The sequence below is a fragment of the Branchiostoma belcheri genome, unplaced genomic scaffold (genome assembly GCF_001625305.1).
Source record: "Branchiostoma belcheri isolate BF01 breed outbred unplaced genomic scaffold, Haploidv18h27 scaffold58, whole genome shotgun sequence".
NCBI lineage: Eukaryota > Metazoa > Chordata > Leptocardii > Amphioxiformes > Branchiostomatidae > Branchiostoma > Branchiostoma belcheri.
Window position 1 is genome coordinate 1786564 of NW_017804220.1, and position 19520 is coordinate 1806083.

At 40.9% G+C, this 19520-nt stretch overlaps 1 protein-coding gene across 1 annotated transcript in view; it reads left to right on the forward strand.

Moving 5' to 3' along the window:
* The window catches only part of LOC109481815 (low-density lipoprotein receptor-related protein 6-like), a 78429-nt gene that overhangs the window by 21318 nt on the left and 37591 nt on the right, over window positions 1-19520 (forward strand). Inside the window, exons 2-3 of the mRNA XM_019784403.1 lie at window positions 1085-1490; window positions 13296-13690. Of these exons, the coding sequence (XP_019639962.1) occupies window positions 1085-1490; window positions 13296-13690 (801 nt within the window). The remainder of the gene's footprint in view (window positions 1-1084; window positions 1491-13295; window positions 13691-19520) is intronic.

Below are 19520 nucleotides of genomic sequence, written 5' to 3' on the forward strand. Positions count from 1 at the left end.
TTGCAGAGGATATTTTTTCCGACATAACATTTGGAAACTACTGTCGAAATGCTAACCTTACATGGGTGAATACAACCTTATATGAGACATTCTGCCGAAATGTTATGTACAACACATTACGGGTTTCGCGCAGGTGCAGTACGTTCTGCCGACGTGCTATTTCCAGCCCGGCGTCCCAAATGCTTGCTTGCTACAGTGCATGTGAGTGAGTGAGTCTTCACACTGGTGAGAAGGAAGGGCACATTTCCCCTTAGACATAACAGAGTAGATGTGTTTACAGTAGGCTGGAGGCAGGGTGGTACCTGGGGGAGCAGGGCCAGGGTAGGGTTACACAGGGTGCTAGTGACAGGACTCACCTGCACAGGCCTGGGGCAGCTGACGTCACCACCTGTCAATCATTCATGCCACTCTCTTAGGCCATGTTGATTTAATTATATGGATGACATCCTCTGGGAACCCCAAAACTGATGCAAGCGTGCGAATAAAAAAAGTTTTGCAGCAAAAAAAAAGTTGCTAGTGACAGGACTCACTGCACAGGCCTGGGGCAGCTGACGTCACCACCTGTCAATCATTCATGCCACTCACTTAGGCCATGTTGATTTAATTATATGGATGACATCATCTAGGAACCCCAAAACTGATGCAAGTGTGCGAATAAAAAAAAGTTTGGCCAAAAAAAAGTTGCTGTCATTATGAAATCTACGTGGTCATGAAGGTTGAAGTTGATCAAATGACAGTATGGTTTAGTGAATAATCTACTCTTCAAATTCATTTCTTTACATTTTAATCTTTTTTTCTTTGATTTTGGCATTCTATGACATGTGTATCGTTTTTAAATATTTTTTTTTGCAACTTACAGTATCCGGGTATATATTTGCTCATTTTGCAACTGTTTTGTACGATTTACAGTATAGTTGAAAACTTTTCTTTTTGAAACTGCCAAAAAAATTATGCGCGCGTGGATGTCTTCCATATAATCAAACCAACATAGCTTAATGGACATACCAATTTGGGTGCCTTGTGAAGTTTTGTGCTAATATGGGACCTAACAATGTTTTTTCTTTTTCTTTCTTCTGCTCTCCAGTTGCGCTTCCCAATCCCAGACTTTTATTTGCGAACAGAAGAGATGTTCGGATTATCGACGCTGGTCCTGGGAGAGGACATAACAGTACCGTGGTGGTCAGTAACCTGGAGGACGCCGCCGCGCTGGACTTCATCTATGATCAAAACGTCATATACTGGACGGACGTCAGTTTAGAGATGATTAAAATGATTTACACGAACGGTTCCGGGATCGTTACGGACGTGATTTCCACGGGATTGGTATCACCGGACGGGCTGGCGTGCGATTGGATTGGTAGAAAACTGTACTGGACAGACTCGGAGACCAATAGGATTGAAGTGAGTAACCTGGACGGGACGTCACGGAAAGTTCTATTCTGGGAGGAGTTGGACCAGCCCAGGGCGATAGCGCTGGATCCAGCCAGAGGGTGAGTTTGTTTGTTTGTTTGTTTGTTTGTTTTATGAAGTTTTACTACAACAACTCTAAAAGTTTTATCCAATAGGAGATTTTCTGACATATATGTAGTTTGAAAAGTTTTATCCAATCAGAGTTGGTCTGACATACATAACTGTAGCTTGAAAAGTTTCTCAGCCAATAGGAGTTTGTCTGACATATATGACAGTAGCTTCAAAAATTTCAGCCAATAGGAGTTGGTCTGACAAACATTACTGTAGCTTGAAAAGTTTCAGCCAATAGGAGTTGGTCTGACATACATGACTGTAGCTTGAAAAGTTTCAGCCAATAGGAGTTGGTCTGACATACATGACCGTAGCTTCAGAAGTTTCAGCCAATAGGAGTTGGTCTGACATACATGATTGTAGATCGAAAATTTCAATCCAATCGGAGTTGGTCTGACATACACGACTATAGCTTTAAAAGTTTCAGCCAATCGGAGTTTGTATGACATACATGACTGTAGCTTGAAGTTTTATCCAATCGGAGTTGGTCTGACATACATGACTGTAGCTTTAAAAGTTGCATCCAATAGGAGTTGGTCTGACATCATCCCACCACAGTTCCTGCAATCCCTCTTTAATACCAGGCCCTAATGTGCCATGCTCTATCTGGTCCTGATCTGTCTTTAACTCAACACACAACCCCCAACACTAAAAGCTATCTGGCACTAACGGAAAAACCTGGTTAAAATCAAGGTTTTTATCTAAGAGACTTGGGAAAGGTTTAGGTGTGTCTCCAGTGTGTCTGGGTGTCGTGCCCTCTTCAAGGAGCCGGGAGACGCATCCTTGTTAAGTCAATCCCTTAAAGTTCTTGGAAAGACCAAAGTCAGGGCCAAGGGATTCTTGGCAGCGTCTTTAGAGACCTTCTTTGATCCAGAAATGTCGTGTTCAAACAATTAGCTTGTTTCTAAGGGTGATGTCATTCACAACAATGCAAGAAAGATGGACGTAATCATTGTGTAAATAGGACAGAACTCGTGAAAACAGAAAGGGTGATAAACTAATATATTTGTCAGGATAGAGAGTGGTAGAATCGTCAATTCTACTGAACAGAGTCTTCGTCTACAAACTTAACCTGCAAAGGGCATTTTGATTTTTACTGTACAAAAAGTCCATACCAATTTAATCAACTCCAAAATGCTCATAATTTGGCCCCAACAGTTGAAAGAAGTCCCTTCTCTTCAGAGTTGTTGCAGTTTTCCATCTATCAATGCAGTGGTTCGATTAAAAGTTTGAAATTCATTGTCTGAATTACAAACCAGCCTGGTATGTTGACTTCATGGCTCCTATCATAGCATTTTGGGTTATGTTAGTACACGTAGGTCTGTTTAATTTTTTAATTTTTTTTTCGCCCCGTCCCTTTTTATATTTTCTGAAAGAATCCAAGAACCAACAAATCAAATAAGTGTGGCCTAACTGCCATAGAAGGTTGATCTAGAGTTCAGAATGTCCATGATGACACCTGTAATTCTGAACATAAAATGCTAGTACTGTGGTGACATTACGCTCTCACCAGAATTAATGAACAGAAAAAAACACACTATCATTCATTTATTACCTTGAATTGTTATTACAATGTAATGTAATGAAAAGCTCATTATCAACCTTTGATATGCCAAATCTATCTAATTATCATGGAAATTTATGCAGCCACTATCACCCAAACACAGTCAGTTTATCACAAAGTTGTTGCACCAGGAAAGAAACGGTTTGGCTCAGTTGTAGAAACGGTTTGGCGCCACTCTTGAGTCTCTTGTTTAGGAATTCTGTAGTACAAACTCAGGACAATGACCCAAAAAATCTGCCTTGAAGCCAAGAAAAAATTGGCCAAGGCATTACTGGAAAAGGGTGTAGGTCAGAGGTTTAAGTAGCACAGTAAATATGGTCCAACTTTCTCAGCTTTCTTCAATTTCTGTCGACATTTCGTACACAGACAGAACCGGCTGTTAAAGTCTCGTCCAGTAAAAAAGCTGAGAATTTTTTTAAACAGTCCACAGTTGTTATATATTTACAAGAAACTTAGGCAGTAAACATGGCCCAACTCTTCCACCAGCTTTCTTCAATTTCTGTCGACATTTCGTACATAGACAGAACTGGCTGTAAAAGTCTGGCCCAGTATAAAAGCTGAGAATCTTTTTTTTTTACACAGTTGTTAAACAATCTGAGGTTGTTGTATATTTACAAGAAACGTGCGCCGTAAATATGGCCCAACTTCCTCAGCTTTCTTCAATTTCTGTCGACATTTCGTACACAGACAGAACCGGCTGTAAAAGTCTGTCTCAGTAAAAAAGCTGAGAAGTTACAGCTCATAAACAGTCTGTAGTTGTATATTTACAAGAAACTTCGGCAGTAAATATGGCCCAACTTTCTCAGCTTTCTTCAATTTCTGCCGACATTTTGTACACAGTACCGGCTGTAAAAGTCTGGTGCAGTAAAAAAAAATCTGAGAGGTTTCAGCTTAACTAAACAGTCTGCAGTTGTCTTATGTTTACAAGAAATTTAGGCTGTAAATATGGCCCAACTTTCTCAGCTTTCTTCAGTTTCTGTCGACATTTTGTACACTATATCGGCTGTAAAAGTGTGGCTCAGTAAAAAAGTTGAGAAGTTCCAGCTTGCTTATTTAATCTAAGTTTGTTGTATATTTACAAGGAAGTAGCACAGTAAATATGGCCTAACTTTCTCAGCTTTCAATTTCTGCTGATATTTCGCACCGGCTGTAAAAGTCTGGCCCGGTAAGAAAAAACTTGCCAGACTGAGAAGTTTCAGCTGAACTAAATAGTCTGCAGTTGTATATTTACAAGAAACTTTGGCAGTAAATATGGCCCAACTTTCTCTGATTTCTTCAGTTTCTGCCCATATTTCGTACTTAGTACAGGCTGTAAAAGTTTCAGCTTGACTAAACAATCTGGGGTTGTTGTATATTTACAAGAAACTTACGTTGTAAATATGGCCTAACTTTCTCAGCTTTCTTCAGTTTCTGCTGATATTTCGTTCAAACTGACTGGCTGTAAAAGTCTGGCCCAGTAAAAATACTGAGCAGTTTCAGCTTGACTAAAGAATCTGCAGTTGTTCTATATTGACAAGAAACTTAGGCAGTAAATGTGGCCCAACTTTCTCAGCTTTCTTCAGTTTCTGCCAACATTTCGTACACAGTACCAGCTGTAAAAGTCTGGTGCAGTAAAAATGCTGAAAAGTTTCAGCTCGACTAAACAGTCTGCAGTATATTTACAAGAAATGTACGCTGTAAATATGGCCCAACTTTCCCAGCTTTCTTCAATTTCTGCCGACATCTCGTACACAGTACCGGCTGTAAAAGTCTGGCCCAGTAAAAAAAGCTAGGTTTCAATCCTTAAACAACCCGTGGTCGTTGTATATTTACAAAAATCTTACTCCGACCTCGCAGATCAAAGAGAAAAGTTTGGGGTCACTTATCCGTGAATAAAAACAGGGATTAAAACCCAAGGATAACCGAAGTCCTTTCAGAAACCGATCTATAAGTCGGAGCTGCGTTTTCTTTCGGCTGGTCCAGGTGGCCCCTCAAAGTCTCTTCTAGGCTTCAACCTCTGACCTCTAGCTGTACTTGAATTATTACTGGCAAACCCAAAGGTTAGGGACCTTTACTGGTGTCCCCTGGACCCCTATATATCCCCACTACAAAGGCCCAGCCGCCCCCTGAGGTAATACATTGCACCTGTATATTCTCCAGCTGTTGTCACTCCAGCTTCCCTTATCAAAATACTGGCTAATGAAACCTTTGAAAGGTGAGACAGAGTTTGTCATAAAGCCGCATATTCCGTCTCTTGGTTATTGGGAACATGAGATGGCATTAGGGCCAGGGGGGACAGGTTGAATGGCAGCCAAGTTATGGGGGAGAAACATGTGGTGGGCAACATTGCAGGCTAGCCTGTAAGCTGGCTTGACGCTTCAGGGATACACTGTCCATCTAGTTTAGTGGGGGATGTTAAAGGAAAGGCATCCAATGCAGTTTTAGGCCACACAAATTTAATTTGTTGGTTCTCAGATTATTAAAGAAACAATATGAAGCGATAGGGCGGAATAAAAACAGATCTAGGCATCCTATTATAGCCCCAAATGCTACGATAGGAGCCATGAAGTTAACACAGTACATTATACCTAGTGATGCAGGTAAAATTTGTCTGGTGCAGGTAATTTTAAATGATAAGGCCACACCAATTTAATTTGTTGCTTCTCGGATCCGCCCTGTCAATTTTTTTCTGATTTCCAAAAAAAAAATTAGGTTCTAAATCGACTGCAAAATGCTAAATGTGGGTATGTGAAATGGTCTTTTATGGTAATAAGTCCGGACTCGGTTCTTGACTTTTAGGTTTTTTTGGACTTGAACCTAAACATTCTTGCAAGTCCGGATCCAAGTCCAGTGAACCAGTATGTATCATTAGGACAGTGGTGGGACAATAGGAAAAAAAAAGTTAATTTTGAGGCCTGTGAGGACCCTGCTTACCAAACTAACAAGGCCGAGTGTAGTACTTGTACGTGTGGTACAGTACTTGTATGTGGGGGTGAGGGGAGAGACTGAATACCCAGGTCAGTGTTAATTAGGCCAGCCTCCTAACCTGACAATGGCCGACAGTTCAGGTCCGTGGGAAAGGTGACCGCGCCATTGTCGCCAGGCCACGTTGATTTCCCCGCAGAGCCGTTCAAACTCAACAGCTCCAACGTACTTAGGTTCAAGGCTGGGCATAGATAGAGTCAGACCAAAAATGTCCACACTATATGCATGATGTACAAAATGACTAAAAAACTGGTGGACGTAACAGCTACATGTACTAAGTGTGTGAAACCAGCCCAGAAAAGAACAAGAAACAGCAATACCTTCAAGAGTTATCAACCAAGAAATGGGGTGTTAAAAAAATGCATTTTTTTTACCAAGAACTATGTAACAGGTTGTTCGGTGTGCTATAGCTACATGTAGATGCCGCCGCGTCGCGTGCCTGCGAAGCTGATGTGTTAAGCCGAAGGGCAGTTATACCTGCTACAGGCTAAATCTCATCAATATAAACTGATAGGAATGTCAACAACAGGTTACCAATATGAAAGTGCAAAGCATCCCCCCCCCCAAAAAAATCCCCAGTCCCCATCACAAAACAAAACATTTGCATGAATGTTTTGTTGAAAGAACAGCAATTTTAGTTTCTGCATTAAAAAACAGGTTGTCACATTCAAATTTGAATGCATATCTTCATTCATACAAAATGCAAATGCATAATTTTGCACAGAGAAAGAAAGAATTTTGCACAGAGAAAGAAGCATAGTTTGAAACTCTCCCCATTGCTGTCAGAATAAACCCAGGTAATACGGCATTGAAGTCGAGAAAGGTCCAAAGTGTGGTGTGGTAGCTGAGAAAGCATTTTCAGTCCCCAGTAAATGATGATCTTTTACACAATGTACATAATGTTGAGTAACATAATTTTGCACAGAGAAAGAAGCATAGTTTGAAACTACCCAGGTAACACAACACCGCAAACCAGAGGTTCCATGATGCTTCCAGGTCAGAGTGCGGTAGCGGAGAATGCATCTCTGTCCCCAGTAAATGATGGTCTCCATCATAATGTATAAAGAGGTGCAACACAGGAGCCCCAGTGGGCTGCGGCGGTGTGTTTGAAGTGCGTGTTGCTGGACTTGGCAGTCAGACGGTCGGTCCCCCTGCTGCTGACCTCCCCTAGGATGGCTGCGGGCCTGTCAGGCTCTATTTCATGCCTGGTTACCAGACTGAAATGCTAATACCTGACTCTCTGGAGGAGGGGGGTTGATTTGCTAGCTGGAAAGGCCACACCAATTTAATTTGTTGTTTCTCGGATTTTTAGAAAATATAAGAAGTGACAAAAAAAGGAGAAAAAAAAAATAAAAATAGATCTGTCAGGCCCTATTTCATGCCTGGTTACCAGACTGAAATGCTAATACCTGACTCTCTGGAGGAGGGGGGTTGATTTGCTAGCTGGAAAGGCCACACCAATTTAATTTTTTGGTTCTCTGATTTATAGAAAATATAAGAAGTGACAGAAAAAGGAGAAAAAAAAAAATAACAGGCCTGTCAGGCCCTGTTTCATGCCTGGTTACCAGACTGAAATGCTAATACCTGACTCTCTGGAGGAGGGGGGTTGATTTGCTAGCTGGTAAGGCCACACCAATCTAATTTGTTGTTTTCTCGGATTTAAAAAAAAAATATGAAGTGACAAAAAAAGGGAAAAAAAGTAAAAACAGGTCTTTCAGGCCCTATTTCATGCCTGGTTACCAGACTGAAATGCTAATACCTGACTCTCTGGAGGAGGGGGGTTGATTTGCTGGCTGGAAAAGGCCACACCAAGTTAATTTGTGGTTTCTCGGATTCTTTCAGAAAAAATATGAAGCGACAGGGCGAAAAAAAAAAACAGGTCTAGGCATCATATTATTGTCCCAAATGCTACGATAGGAGCCATGATATGAAGTCAACACAGAAGGCTGGGTTAGTATTCAAACAAGGAATTTTGAACTTTTAATCAAACCACTGCATTGATAGATGGAAAAACTGTAACAACTAGGAAGAAAAGGACTCAACTCTTGGGGGCAAAATATGAGCATTTTTGAGTTGATTCAGAACCAGACTTTAGCAGAGTTTGATGTTTTGTATTTTTGCCTTTTGAATCATACTTTTGCATCATTTATCATAATCCAATTTTAAAATCAAGGGTCATACAAATCCAGTTTTGGTCACTTGTGGAAAGGACTATTGTTTTTATCACAAGTTATGCATTGTGGTATGAAACAACAAGTACAAAATGTAGCTTTCTTACTGCATTTCTTAACAGTCAAAAGTGAGGAAACGAAACACAAGAGAGGCATTCAGAGGCCAGCGGTCTGAAGTTGGCTAGCATGTGGCATTTCCATCTTGTGGACTCGGTGTTAGCGTTTCTAGGATTTTTGGCATTCTTGGCGGAAAGGTTGCCCTCTCCCCACCTACCACTGAGAAGACCTGACAAGTCGTGGCCTCCTTTATTAATTGTAGCACAAACAAGCCTGTGTGGGGAGCACATTTCTGTACTGTAGCGTCCTTCCTGTAGCAAACTGTAGCGTCGCTTCTTTTGCGGCGAGCCTTCCCGTCCGCAAACACGCGGCCGTTTGAAGCCCAGGTGCGGTTGTGGCCGAATCTCATGCCTGTGTAGCCTAGCCTGGATGTTAGACTTCTAAGGCTCGATATACAGTCTAGCCTGGATGCCAGACTTTTCACTTCAGTGCTAAAACAGTCTAGCCTGGATGCCAGACTTTTCAGGACCAATACACAGTTTAGCTTGGCCCTGGATGCCAGACTTTTCAGGGCTGATACACAGTCTAGCCTGGATGCCAGACTTCTCAGGGCCAATTCATGGTCTAGCCTGGATGCCAGACTTCTCAGGGCTACACACAGTTTAGCCTGGATGCCAGACTTCTCAAGGCAAAACGTTGTACACAGACAAGCCTGGATGCCAGATATCTCAGGTGCAATACACGGTCTAGTCTGGATGCCAGACTATACAGTGTCCAACTGAGGAGGATGTCTATGGTAAAAATACTAAAATTTCCTTGAGACATGTTGGCCCTGGAGCTGATGAGTTAGCCTGTATACTGGCCCTGGTAACAGTTTGGCACCCAGGCTACTACGATCATGGCATTTTCATTTTGATGGGAGAACTTGTAGAAATGACTCCAGGCCACTAGAAAACTCTGTACAGGAGGCTAATGCCTGTACTTACTGCCACTTCTATGCTACAACATTACAAAGAGCGCCGCCCAAGCCTAGCACATGTCCAAAAGCTGGGGGGGCGGAGATTCCCCTTTGTTTACATTGACCAACTTTCCTGTATCTGTGTTAAGTGTAAGAGGAGACCTTTTGATGTAGGTTTGGAACCAATGCTATGGTGTATTCTTTTTATTTATATACCTACAAAGATGATTTTAAAAAGGACAAATTAATCTTAGAAAACATGTTCTTTTTTATCAATATTGTACAAACAGCTTCTTGAATTTTTTTAGGTGTAACACAAATTGTATATTCCAAAGCAACTATATATGTAGTTAGTCTTATAATCTATTAGTATTACTTATTTAGGAAATTTGCCATCAAGACAAATACTATGATTCTCTTGGCCCTGTTCTTTTCATAGTTGAACGTTATCTTTCCAGTACATCCTTCTTCCTTGTAGAGGAAGGTTTGCCTTGGCCGAAGTCTTAGTGTTGCTGTTAGTGTCTCCCACGGTGGACAGTCAATGACAAGAAAACAGACGACCTTGGCACTTGACCTCCAAAACAAGGGTGGGATGTACCAAGTTTGGCTGGGAGGGGGGGATACAGTCAACACTGCACCTGGAATGTTTCTAATCTCCAAGCAGATCCCTTTCTGTGGCAAGACAGTATCCATTAGCCAGAGAAGTTTGTGCCGCCACTTCGGTAGACACTCCTCTGGCCAATGGATACTGCCTTGCCACCGTATGATCTGCTTGGATATTAGAATGGTTTCATAATTGTAGAAATGCACTGTAACCAAAGGGCTATTCCATTGAAATAGATAAGGGGAAAGATTTATTTTCTCCATATAGCAAGGAATTAATTTTTCCAACATTTTCAAAGAAAGAAATGTTTTTTTTTTACTTAACTGCATAATTTGTAGTTTGAAGCAGTTCGTGCACCTTCTAATCATCTGTTTTTTTGCCTGACAAGATGTTGTGTCACCCCCCTTGTATTGAAAAATAGACTAGTCCGTCAGTCCTGGAAGATTGCACAGGGTTGGATCTGGGAGATTCCATCTGGGAAAAGTGGAATTTCTGGGTCAAGTGATCTCTGACTGGCGGAAGCTTTGGTTCCTTCTTGTGGCTGCCTCCCAAAAGATGGGGCCTGACCAGAACTGATGTTTTACTAAACATGTTAATTTTTGCTGACATTCTACTGATATTATCTTACATGGTGCACCCCCAAAAAAGTTTGTGCACCCAATTTTTTAGGTTGAGTGCACCTATTCCCAAAAATGAATTTCGGGCCCTGGGTTATCAACAAAGGTATCTGTATCCCGATAGCCGGTACAACCGCCTTCCGGCGTAACACACCAGCTTCGCAGGCACGCGGCGCGGCAGCAGCTGGCTATATTACACCGATCGACTTGTTACACCTAATCCTTGAACTTCTAACTCTAGACACTGTTTAAAGCTATCTAATGATAATGCCCCTACTGTACTTGGTGACAGTGAGTTCCACTCTGCGATAGTTCTAGGATAGAATGAATTCTTGAACACCTCAACCCTTGGTTAGGCGTGGCTATTTCTTGTTCTCTTCTGGGCTGGTATTAGGTACGTAGTAGTTGGGACATCCACCAGTTTATTAGTCATTTTGTACATTGCACATCAGTGCGTTTTCAAAACTAACGAAGCTTGATGTAAATGGTAGGATCTGTGCATTTGGTGTCTAGTGATTCAGCAGTCTTACTGGAGCCAGCAGAAAGGGCTGCTTTCCTTCAGTCTGTCAGAACATAGACAATTACTCCCCCAATCACTGTCATTAAACTAGATAATTAAACATCATGTTTGGTTAGGTAGATTAAAAGGCAGACAGATTTTCACCTGTCATAACTGACAAAAGACATTGTCAGGTTTAGAAAGACTTTTTTAGGCCACAGCAAGTACAATTAATGGATGACATCCTCTGCAGACTCCAACACTAATGCGAGCGGGCGAAAAAAAAAAAACGGGCCAAAAAAAACAAGGTTCCTACAGTTTTTTCAAATTTTTACTCAATCTTTGTACAAATGGTTTTGATTCAGTGGGAACAACACATACACAGCCAGCATCACATATCACCGCATCAAAGTAAGAAACAAAACATTAAATCAGAGCCTTTTCTTGTCTCCTCTCTGCCATCCACCTTCGCGGCATGGTAACAGACATCTTTGCCCATTTTCAGAATGGTGACCATTGTCGGAAGGCAACAAAATTTGTTGTTGTTGTTTTTTTTCAAAATCAGGCGAAAATTAATGCGCACGCTGATGTCATCCATAAAAGTTACTTGCCGTGGCCTTACTTAGATGACAGTGTTCTTTTGTAATGGCTTTCAGAAAATATTGCTGAGATTTGTATACTTGTGCCAAAAAGGCTAGATAGGCATTAATTTTATTAATTATTTGCCTTCAATCATTTTTATTCTAAATAGTACATTGGCAGAACATACTATGACTGCACAAAGACCAGTAATGTTTTATGTTAAGCACTTCGGCAGAATGTCGTATTTAATGTCGTATTTGCGGATTTAAGGATGACCTCCCGTCTACACTTTTCAAATGTTGTGTTGGAAAAGACACCAGTCCTGTTTCATCTGCAATAAGCAAAATTCTGATGCAACATTGACCAAACATCCCACAAAAACTGTAAAAAAAAATCTAAGTTTCGCGCAGGTGCCGTACGTTCTACCTATGTGGTATTACCAAGTACATAGCATGTTTTTTTTATGCTCCTGTATGAGTCAAAACATGAAAGGTTTATCAGAATGATATAGGCAATATTTCCCCAATAATATTTTGTCGGTATAATAGTAGATGACGAATAAAAGGTCCAAAGGGCTTGCTTATAGTCAATTTCTGAAGATCTGAAAGCATTTCTGTGTGGTAAATATCGCGGCATGGCACTGATTCAATAAATCTGGTCATAAATCACAAAATCAGTCAAATTAAATTGTGTGGGGTGACAGATAATCAATGGTAGCATTGTGTACGTAAACATATTTGTGCCTGTACCTCAATTCCATGCTTTATATGGACCGTTTATCATTTTAGGTCAACTGGCAAAAGTACAAAAGTACTAGCCATGTAAAAATGTTCTGAAACTTGAGTGAAAGAGTGAAAAAATACTGATTTTGTTATTGGTAGGTCATATTCATAGATATTAACCAGTATGGCATTTAGACAATTTTTTTTTACTGGTAAAGTGTTTTGGGGAATTCGGGAATGATATGCTTTGGTACTTGTTTACTTCACCTCGGCGCTGTGTACAAAATGTTTGCATGAAATATCAAAGGTGCTTTCATATTTCATGTTTTGAAGAAACATATCAAAGTAAAATTGATTTTAGTGTTGTTTTTCTACCTCCATGCTCTCTCTCACACAGGTACGTGTTTTGGACAAACTAGCTTGTCAGCAGAACGTACTGCGCCTGCACAAAACCGGAGTTTATCACGATTTTCAGTGGATGTTTGGTCAACTTTGCAGCAGAATTTCACCTGATAACTTTTCTAATGCAGCATTTGAAAACTATAGACGAGTTGTGGCCCTTAAATATGAAATGCAGACTTAAACGAGATGTTGCAACTGCAAAAGTTGTTTAAAGCTATCTAGTGATAATGCCCCTACTGTACTTAGTGACAGTGAGTTCCACTCTACGATAGTTCTTAGAAAATACAAGTTTTTGAACACCTCAATTCTTGGTTCACTGTTTATGTTTTCTCATGTCATGTAGTCTAACAGGCTGAATAAACATTCAAAACGGGAACTATGCGGCTCTAAATGTCAGGATGACTGTGTGAAATGTCGGTTAGCTTGAGGAATGAATCCCCTCTACTGTTTACTGCATTGTCTCTAGATTTGTTTTGGAGCTATCAAATTGAAACTAATTTTGGTGTCTTCTATTCTTTCTAGGTACATGTTTTGGACAGACTGGAGTTCTGAAAATGTAGGGGGTATCACAGCTTCTTGTATTGGCTCATGTTTTCGAAGTGAAACTAATTTTGGTTTCTTCTCCTCTATGCAGGTACATGTTTTGGACAGACTGGGGGGAGGTTCCTAAAATCGAGCGTGCGGGGATGGACGGTACGGGGCGGAGGGTGGTCGTCGACGACAACATCTACTGGCCGAACGGCCTGACGCTAGACTACGAGGAACATCGGCTGTACTGGGCCGACGCCAAGCTCCAGCTCATCCACTACGCCAACTTCGACGGGACGGAACGCCGCGCGGTCGTGGAAGGATCTCTACCTCACCCCTTTGCGCTGACGCTGTACGGAGACACCATATACTGGACGGACTGGCAGACTAACTCCATCCACTCCTGCCACAAGATCTCCGGGGAAGACAAGCAGGTCATTCACAGCGAGATCTTCTCACCCATGGACATTCACGCCTACATGCCCCACAGACAACTCAACAGTAAGTCAGATTTCTTCTTCTTATAATGATGATTAGTGATGCATACCTAAACCCAATTTTAGGTTCAGGTCCGGATTCAAGTCCATAGGTTTAGGGTCAGTTCTCGACTTGTAAGTCCGGACCTAAACCAATGGCATATACAAAATTGCATGTTGGCAACCTTGCAATGTTGTATGGGTGAAACTTTGGCCACATAACATAGAGGCTGACACTTGACGATGCCTGATGGCAATGTTTTCTTCATTTTGCAGCAAAGATTTTACAATCTACGGAAGGTTTTAGGTGGTTTGGAAAGAAAAGGGGTTTGTGAAATGGGGTTTTATGGTAATAAGTCCGGCCTCGGTTCTTGACTTTTAGGTTTTTTTGGACTTGAACCTAAACATTCTTACAAGTCCGGATCCAAGTCCAGTGAACCGGTATGCATCACTAATAGTGAATTAGCCCTCTTAGGCCTAAGAAGAAAAAAAATGTTGTGTTTCTTGTTTCCCAGCCGACCCTAGAAAAAACTGCCGTCCCTAGACTTTTTATTGTGTGGACCTAGAGCTGTGTACCTAAACAAATTTTAGGTACAGGTACAGGTACAGGTACACAGGTTTAGGTACAGGTCCGGACCTGAACCTGTACCTGAACAATTCGACCAATTTATATGCTCTTCTGAACTCCTTCAATAACAAAAAAACATAAATAAACTTGATAGTTAAGGTTTATTCTTTGTTTATGGCGAATGCTCAGATTAAATATAGGCAAAACTAAGATGTTTTTGTTTTCATGAACACACTGTCCTTACACAGGCACCCATTGTTAACCAGCTATTTAAACATTTGAGGTCACAAATAGGCATAAAATTGGTGTGAAATTGTTTAGGTACAGTACCGGTACTGAGGGATTAGGTATTTTGGACCTGTACCTAATCAATTTTTCCGGTACAGTATCGGTACTGCGTACCGGTACACAGCTCTATGTGGACCCATGCAAGGGACATGATTTTTCCGAGCTGATCAACCTTTTCTAGCTCCATGTCCTGACACCTGAGTGATGAAACGTTAAACAATAGTTTTTTTTTAATATTGACATTGAAACTTCACACAGCTTTTGCACAAGTTTGAACAACAGGTTTCAATCTTGATTTAAACGAGACGTGCACGACTTGGGCACAAAAAATGAACAAGTTAAAAACGTGTGTAAAACGCATGGGAAGGGAAGACTCAAGTTAATCGAGATCTGTACTGTATATGGCAAGTAACCATCTGAATATGTCTGTTAAAGAAATGTCTACTAAAATGGCACAGCAGATACCGTACCTTCTGTAAGGGATTATTCTAGAGTAGAAGGACTGTCTTTCCCTAGCTTGTCTCGCCATCAGAAATTTTTGATCTCACGCCAAGACAAAGAAAGCATTTCCCCCATCCAAACACTCTGGCACCAGACTTTCTACCCATCAAGCTCTTACAGGTGATGGCATGTCTCCAACAAGACAGTCCCAGATGATTGACAGCTCTGACAGACAAGCTGCAGTGGTGCAGAACTTAGTTATCCCCAACGGCCAATCAGAGTCCAGCTTACCACCCAGTTGGACAGGGACATCTCTCACTACCAAGGAGGGCCTGCATGGGGGTGTAGTGATTATGGATTACGAAAAATTTTCGCCGCCGATTACGAATTACGTTGAAGTCTCAAAGCTGATTACGACTTTACGCTTTGTAGCTAATGTACTATTATGAATTACGTTGATTTTTGGGGAGGCTGCCTACGGATTATGAAGACTAAAAAAGTAAAAAGGTCCAATTATGCCTTACAAAAAAGGGCATGCAGACCCTCAGCTAGATGACCAAGGGGGAAGTTAGTACGCTATTCGCGGCATGTTTCATAAACCCGCCGTGAGAATGTTATGGGTACATAGTGCAAAATGCTGTCCAAGCCCCAGAAAATGTCAACAACTTGGCCACTTTGTAAGGTGGTATTTTCAACACAGGGCCTTTTCTTTGTCAGTTGTTGGCTGCAGCTCCACTGGGAAGAGGTGACAAGTCGAAATCCCTGTTTACAACAGTTGCCATTTTTTTTACCTCTTTAGGCCACACCTATTTAATTTGTTGGTTCTTGGATTTTTTTCAGAAAAAATATGAAGCGACAGGATGAAAAAATAAAAACATGATTGTCTAGGCATCATATTATAGCCTGAAATGCTACGAAAGGAGCCATAAAGTCAACACAAAAGGCTGGGTTAATATTTAAACAATAAATTTTGAACTTTTAATCAAACCACTGCATTGGTGGATGAAAAAAACTGAAGGAAGAAAAGGACTTTTCTCAACTGTGGGGGGCAAAATATGAGCATATTTGAGTTGTTTCAGGGTTGATTTTTTGCAAATCAGAAAAAAAAATTAAGAGGCAAATCCGAGAACCTACAAATTAAATTGGTGTGGCTCATCCATCCTGCTGCCGGCAGTCCATAATACTCTGACAAACATTCAAATTTGACCAATCAGGGATTCCAAATGTTGGGGAGGGGCGCCTCGAAGATGGTGCCGCACCCATGATACTATCATGTATTTCCCTAAAGTGCATACCGTCTGGGAAGAATAATGGAAATTTACTAACAAAACTTGGACTTCAAGTTGTACAAATTCAGGCATATTCAGTTATTGTTTTCTTATTTTTGCAATAAACTTATTTCCAGAAAAGCAGGCTGGGACAGTCCATTCTTAGTTTGGGACAGCAGAAATCTATTTTTGGGACAATTCTGGGACAGTAGTAAAAAAAAGTTAATTTCGAGGCCTGGAATTGCATGTTGCATGTGGTTATTTTGATCCCTAAGCAGGTATAATGTTAGCCTGGGTACCATCCTACTTGTATGCCGGGGCTCCCACACTCGCTTCCCTAAGAACTTCTTAGGGAAGCGAGTGTGGGAGCCCCGGCATACAAGTAGGATGGTACCCAGGCTAGTATAATGTTTCATGGAGACAACATCTAACAAACAAACAACTCTATGGCTCTCTCCCGCCCATTTCGTCTGTAGTCCGACGACGTAGACTCGCCCTGGCAGGGCATGTTGTTCGTAGTAATATACCAGCTGGTAGACTAGTACAGTGGCTCCCTACTGGGAGACGTAGAGTGGGACGTCCTTATACTACACTTTTGTCCATGTTAGAGAGAGACACTGGTCTCGCAGGGCCTGCATTAGTGTCCGCTATGAGAGATAGGACATACTGGAGTAACTTTATCAAGTGTACCTCACCGGATTAGTATAAACTAATCCGGAGGCATGATGATGATGATGATGAGCAGGTATTTCCAGCCCTTACTTTCTGTAGTAGAACTGCAAAAAGAAGAGAAAAACCGCTCTCTGTTAGACACTGTATTTACTAAACAGTAAACAACTTCTCCAGTGGTGGTTGGCAGGAGTTTATACAAGGCAGATAGACTTACAGTAGCCTGGACACGTGATTTAGATACAATGTAAATATCCTGATGCTTGATTACTTCTTGTTGACATCAGTATTTCAATTTGGTCCAGTAGGTCACAAGTTAAAGGTACCCAACACAATTTTTGGGTGGCAAAACAAGAAATATTACTTTTTTAGTAGTAATAATTAGCTAGTATTAATATATTAATATGCATTTATAAGGCTATCTGGCTGATATTCACATTTACTGTCATTTCGTAGTACAGTTTTGTCGTTTTATACTCGAAGTATTTGAAATTGGAAACAGCGAAAAAAAAATCTGGCCGAAAAAAACAGATTCCTACAGTTTAAAATTTTGAGAATTATTGTACAAATGGTTTTGATTCAGTGGGAACATTATAGCATCACATATCACTGTATCAAAGTAAGAAACAAAACATTAAATCAGAGTCTTTTCTTGTCTCCTCTCTTCATAGTTATCTACCATCCACGTTCCTGCATGGCAACAGACATCTTTACCCATTTTCAGCATGTTGACCACTGTCAGAAGGCAATAAAATTTCTTGTTTTTTTTTTTTTCAAAATCAGGCGAAAATTAATGCGCGCTGATGTCATCCGTAAAATTTACTTGCTGTGGCCTTACTAAGAACCCCACAATCACCCAGGCATCTGTCCATTCTGATATCAGGGCCTATTTGAGATAAAAACTATAGGGGGAAGGACCTACAAAAAACCTGCTACATACCACAGATGCCATGTCAGAATGATGGCATTCCCTGATCTAAACCATGTGGCACACTGGAACATATGCCACTTCCAACTTACTCTAGCTAGGTCCTTTGTCTTCCAAGCCATCCAATGTGATTTCTGGGCAGCAAAACTGGAAATATTCAGAAAAAGGCAATCTTTGTGATATTGACACGCACTGCTTCACATTGGCACATTTGAGTCAGTATTTCTTACTTTGGTCATTAAAAACTGCAGAAACAAGCTCCCAAAATTATGAGTCTTTTTTTCTGGGTGGTACTCTAAAAATCAGCCCAGGGCCCTTCCAGTAACCATTTTCTGTCAAATTTTTGGGAAATTTTTGCTCCATGAGGGTCAATATACATTGGGAGTATGGTTTCAACTCACTTTGTACATAGATAAATATTGGCTTTGAAAAATCCGGTTTCCAAGCCCTAAAAACTGCATTTATTTACCATTATGGAAAACCTGTTTGATCTGAAAAATCTGTTAAGGGATACTTTCTGATGATCGGAAACATGGATTTCCTGTAAACGTATTGTTTATTTACCAATTAGTTTGGTAGCATAATGCCAGGTTATCAGAAATTTGTAAACATGGAGCCACTTTGAAAGTAGTAGTGTGGGAGCAATGGGTTACAGTTACTGTAGGTGGACACCACTAGGAGACATTTAGTAATCTTTGGGGCATATCGATTCTTGTTACCTTTGGGAAGGAGGTTCGTGTTTTTACCTCCATGAAAAATGGAGGTATTGTTTTTGGCGTGTGTGTGTGTGTGTGTGTCTGTCTGTGTTTCCGCAACTTTGTAGGCGGCATAACTTCATAACGCCTTTATGGATTGCGATGATATTTGGTACGCTGATAAGTCTTAGGAAGACAAAGGTCAAGGTCAAATATGGGCCTCCTGGTGGATGACCTTGGTACTGCAGCAGAACTTCCGGTTTTTGTATCTTTTGTTCTGAACAAGCCATGGTCTTGACTTTTTGGTGACAGATAGCTTATCCTGTCAGGAATAAGTGGCGTAAGTTTGGTCCCCCTAGCAGCTTGTTCTGGAACTGCAGGTTAGTTTTTGTCTGTCTGTATGTTTGTCTGTCTTTAAACATTAAACACAGTATAACTTGACATTGAAGGCTTAGATAGATTATTTTGATATTTGGTACAGGGTAGGCCTTGGTAAGACTTAAAAATGATTAGATTTTAGGCCCCCTGGCTGCATGTTAAAAGATATGCAGGTACGGGCATAAGTAAATTATATGTGTGTTTGGCAGACCTTTGATTACAATCAGGTATAGTAGCTTTTCAGGATATTAGTAATGCTCTGAAGTATAAGATGAGTCAGTCCAGGGATATTTTCTCCTTGACAAATGTACTGTATCACCAGCTGTGTCATTCAGTCATTGTGTATCTTTGATCACTAGAGATTGCCAAAGTCTATAATATAAAAAGAAAGAAAAAAAAAGAAAATCCCTACCAACTAACCCTAATTTTTTTCAGGACTGAAACAGGAAACACAACATTTTTTTTACTAACCTAGGGGAGTGTATGGTAAAATTTCCTTGGGGACTGGTTCGCCCTGGAGCCTGAGAGCTAGCCTATATTCAGCAAACTTAAACTGGGCACCAAAAAAAACTTGAAGGAAAACCAGGGTGCATTTTAAAGACATCTTGTGTGTAATGTGA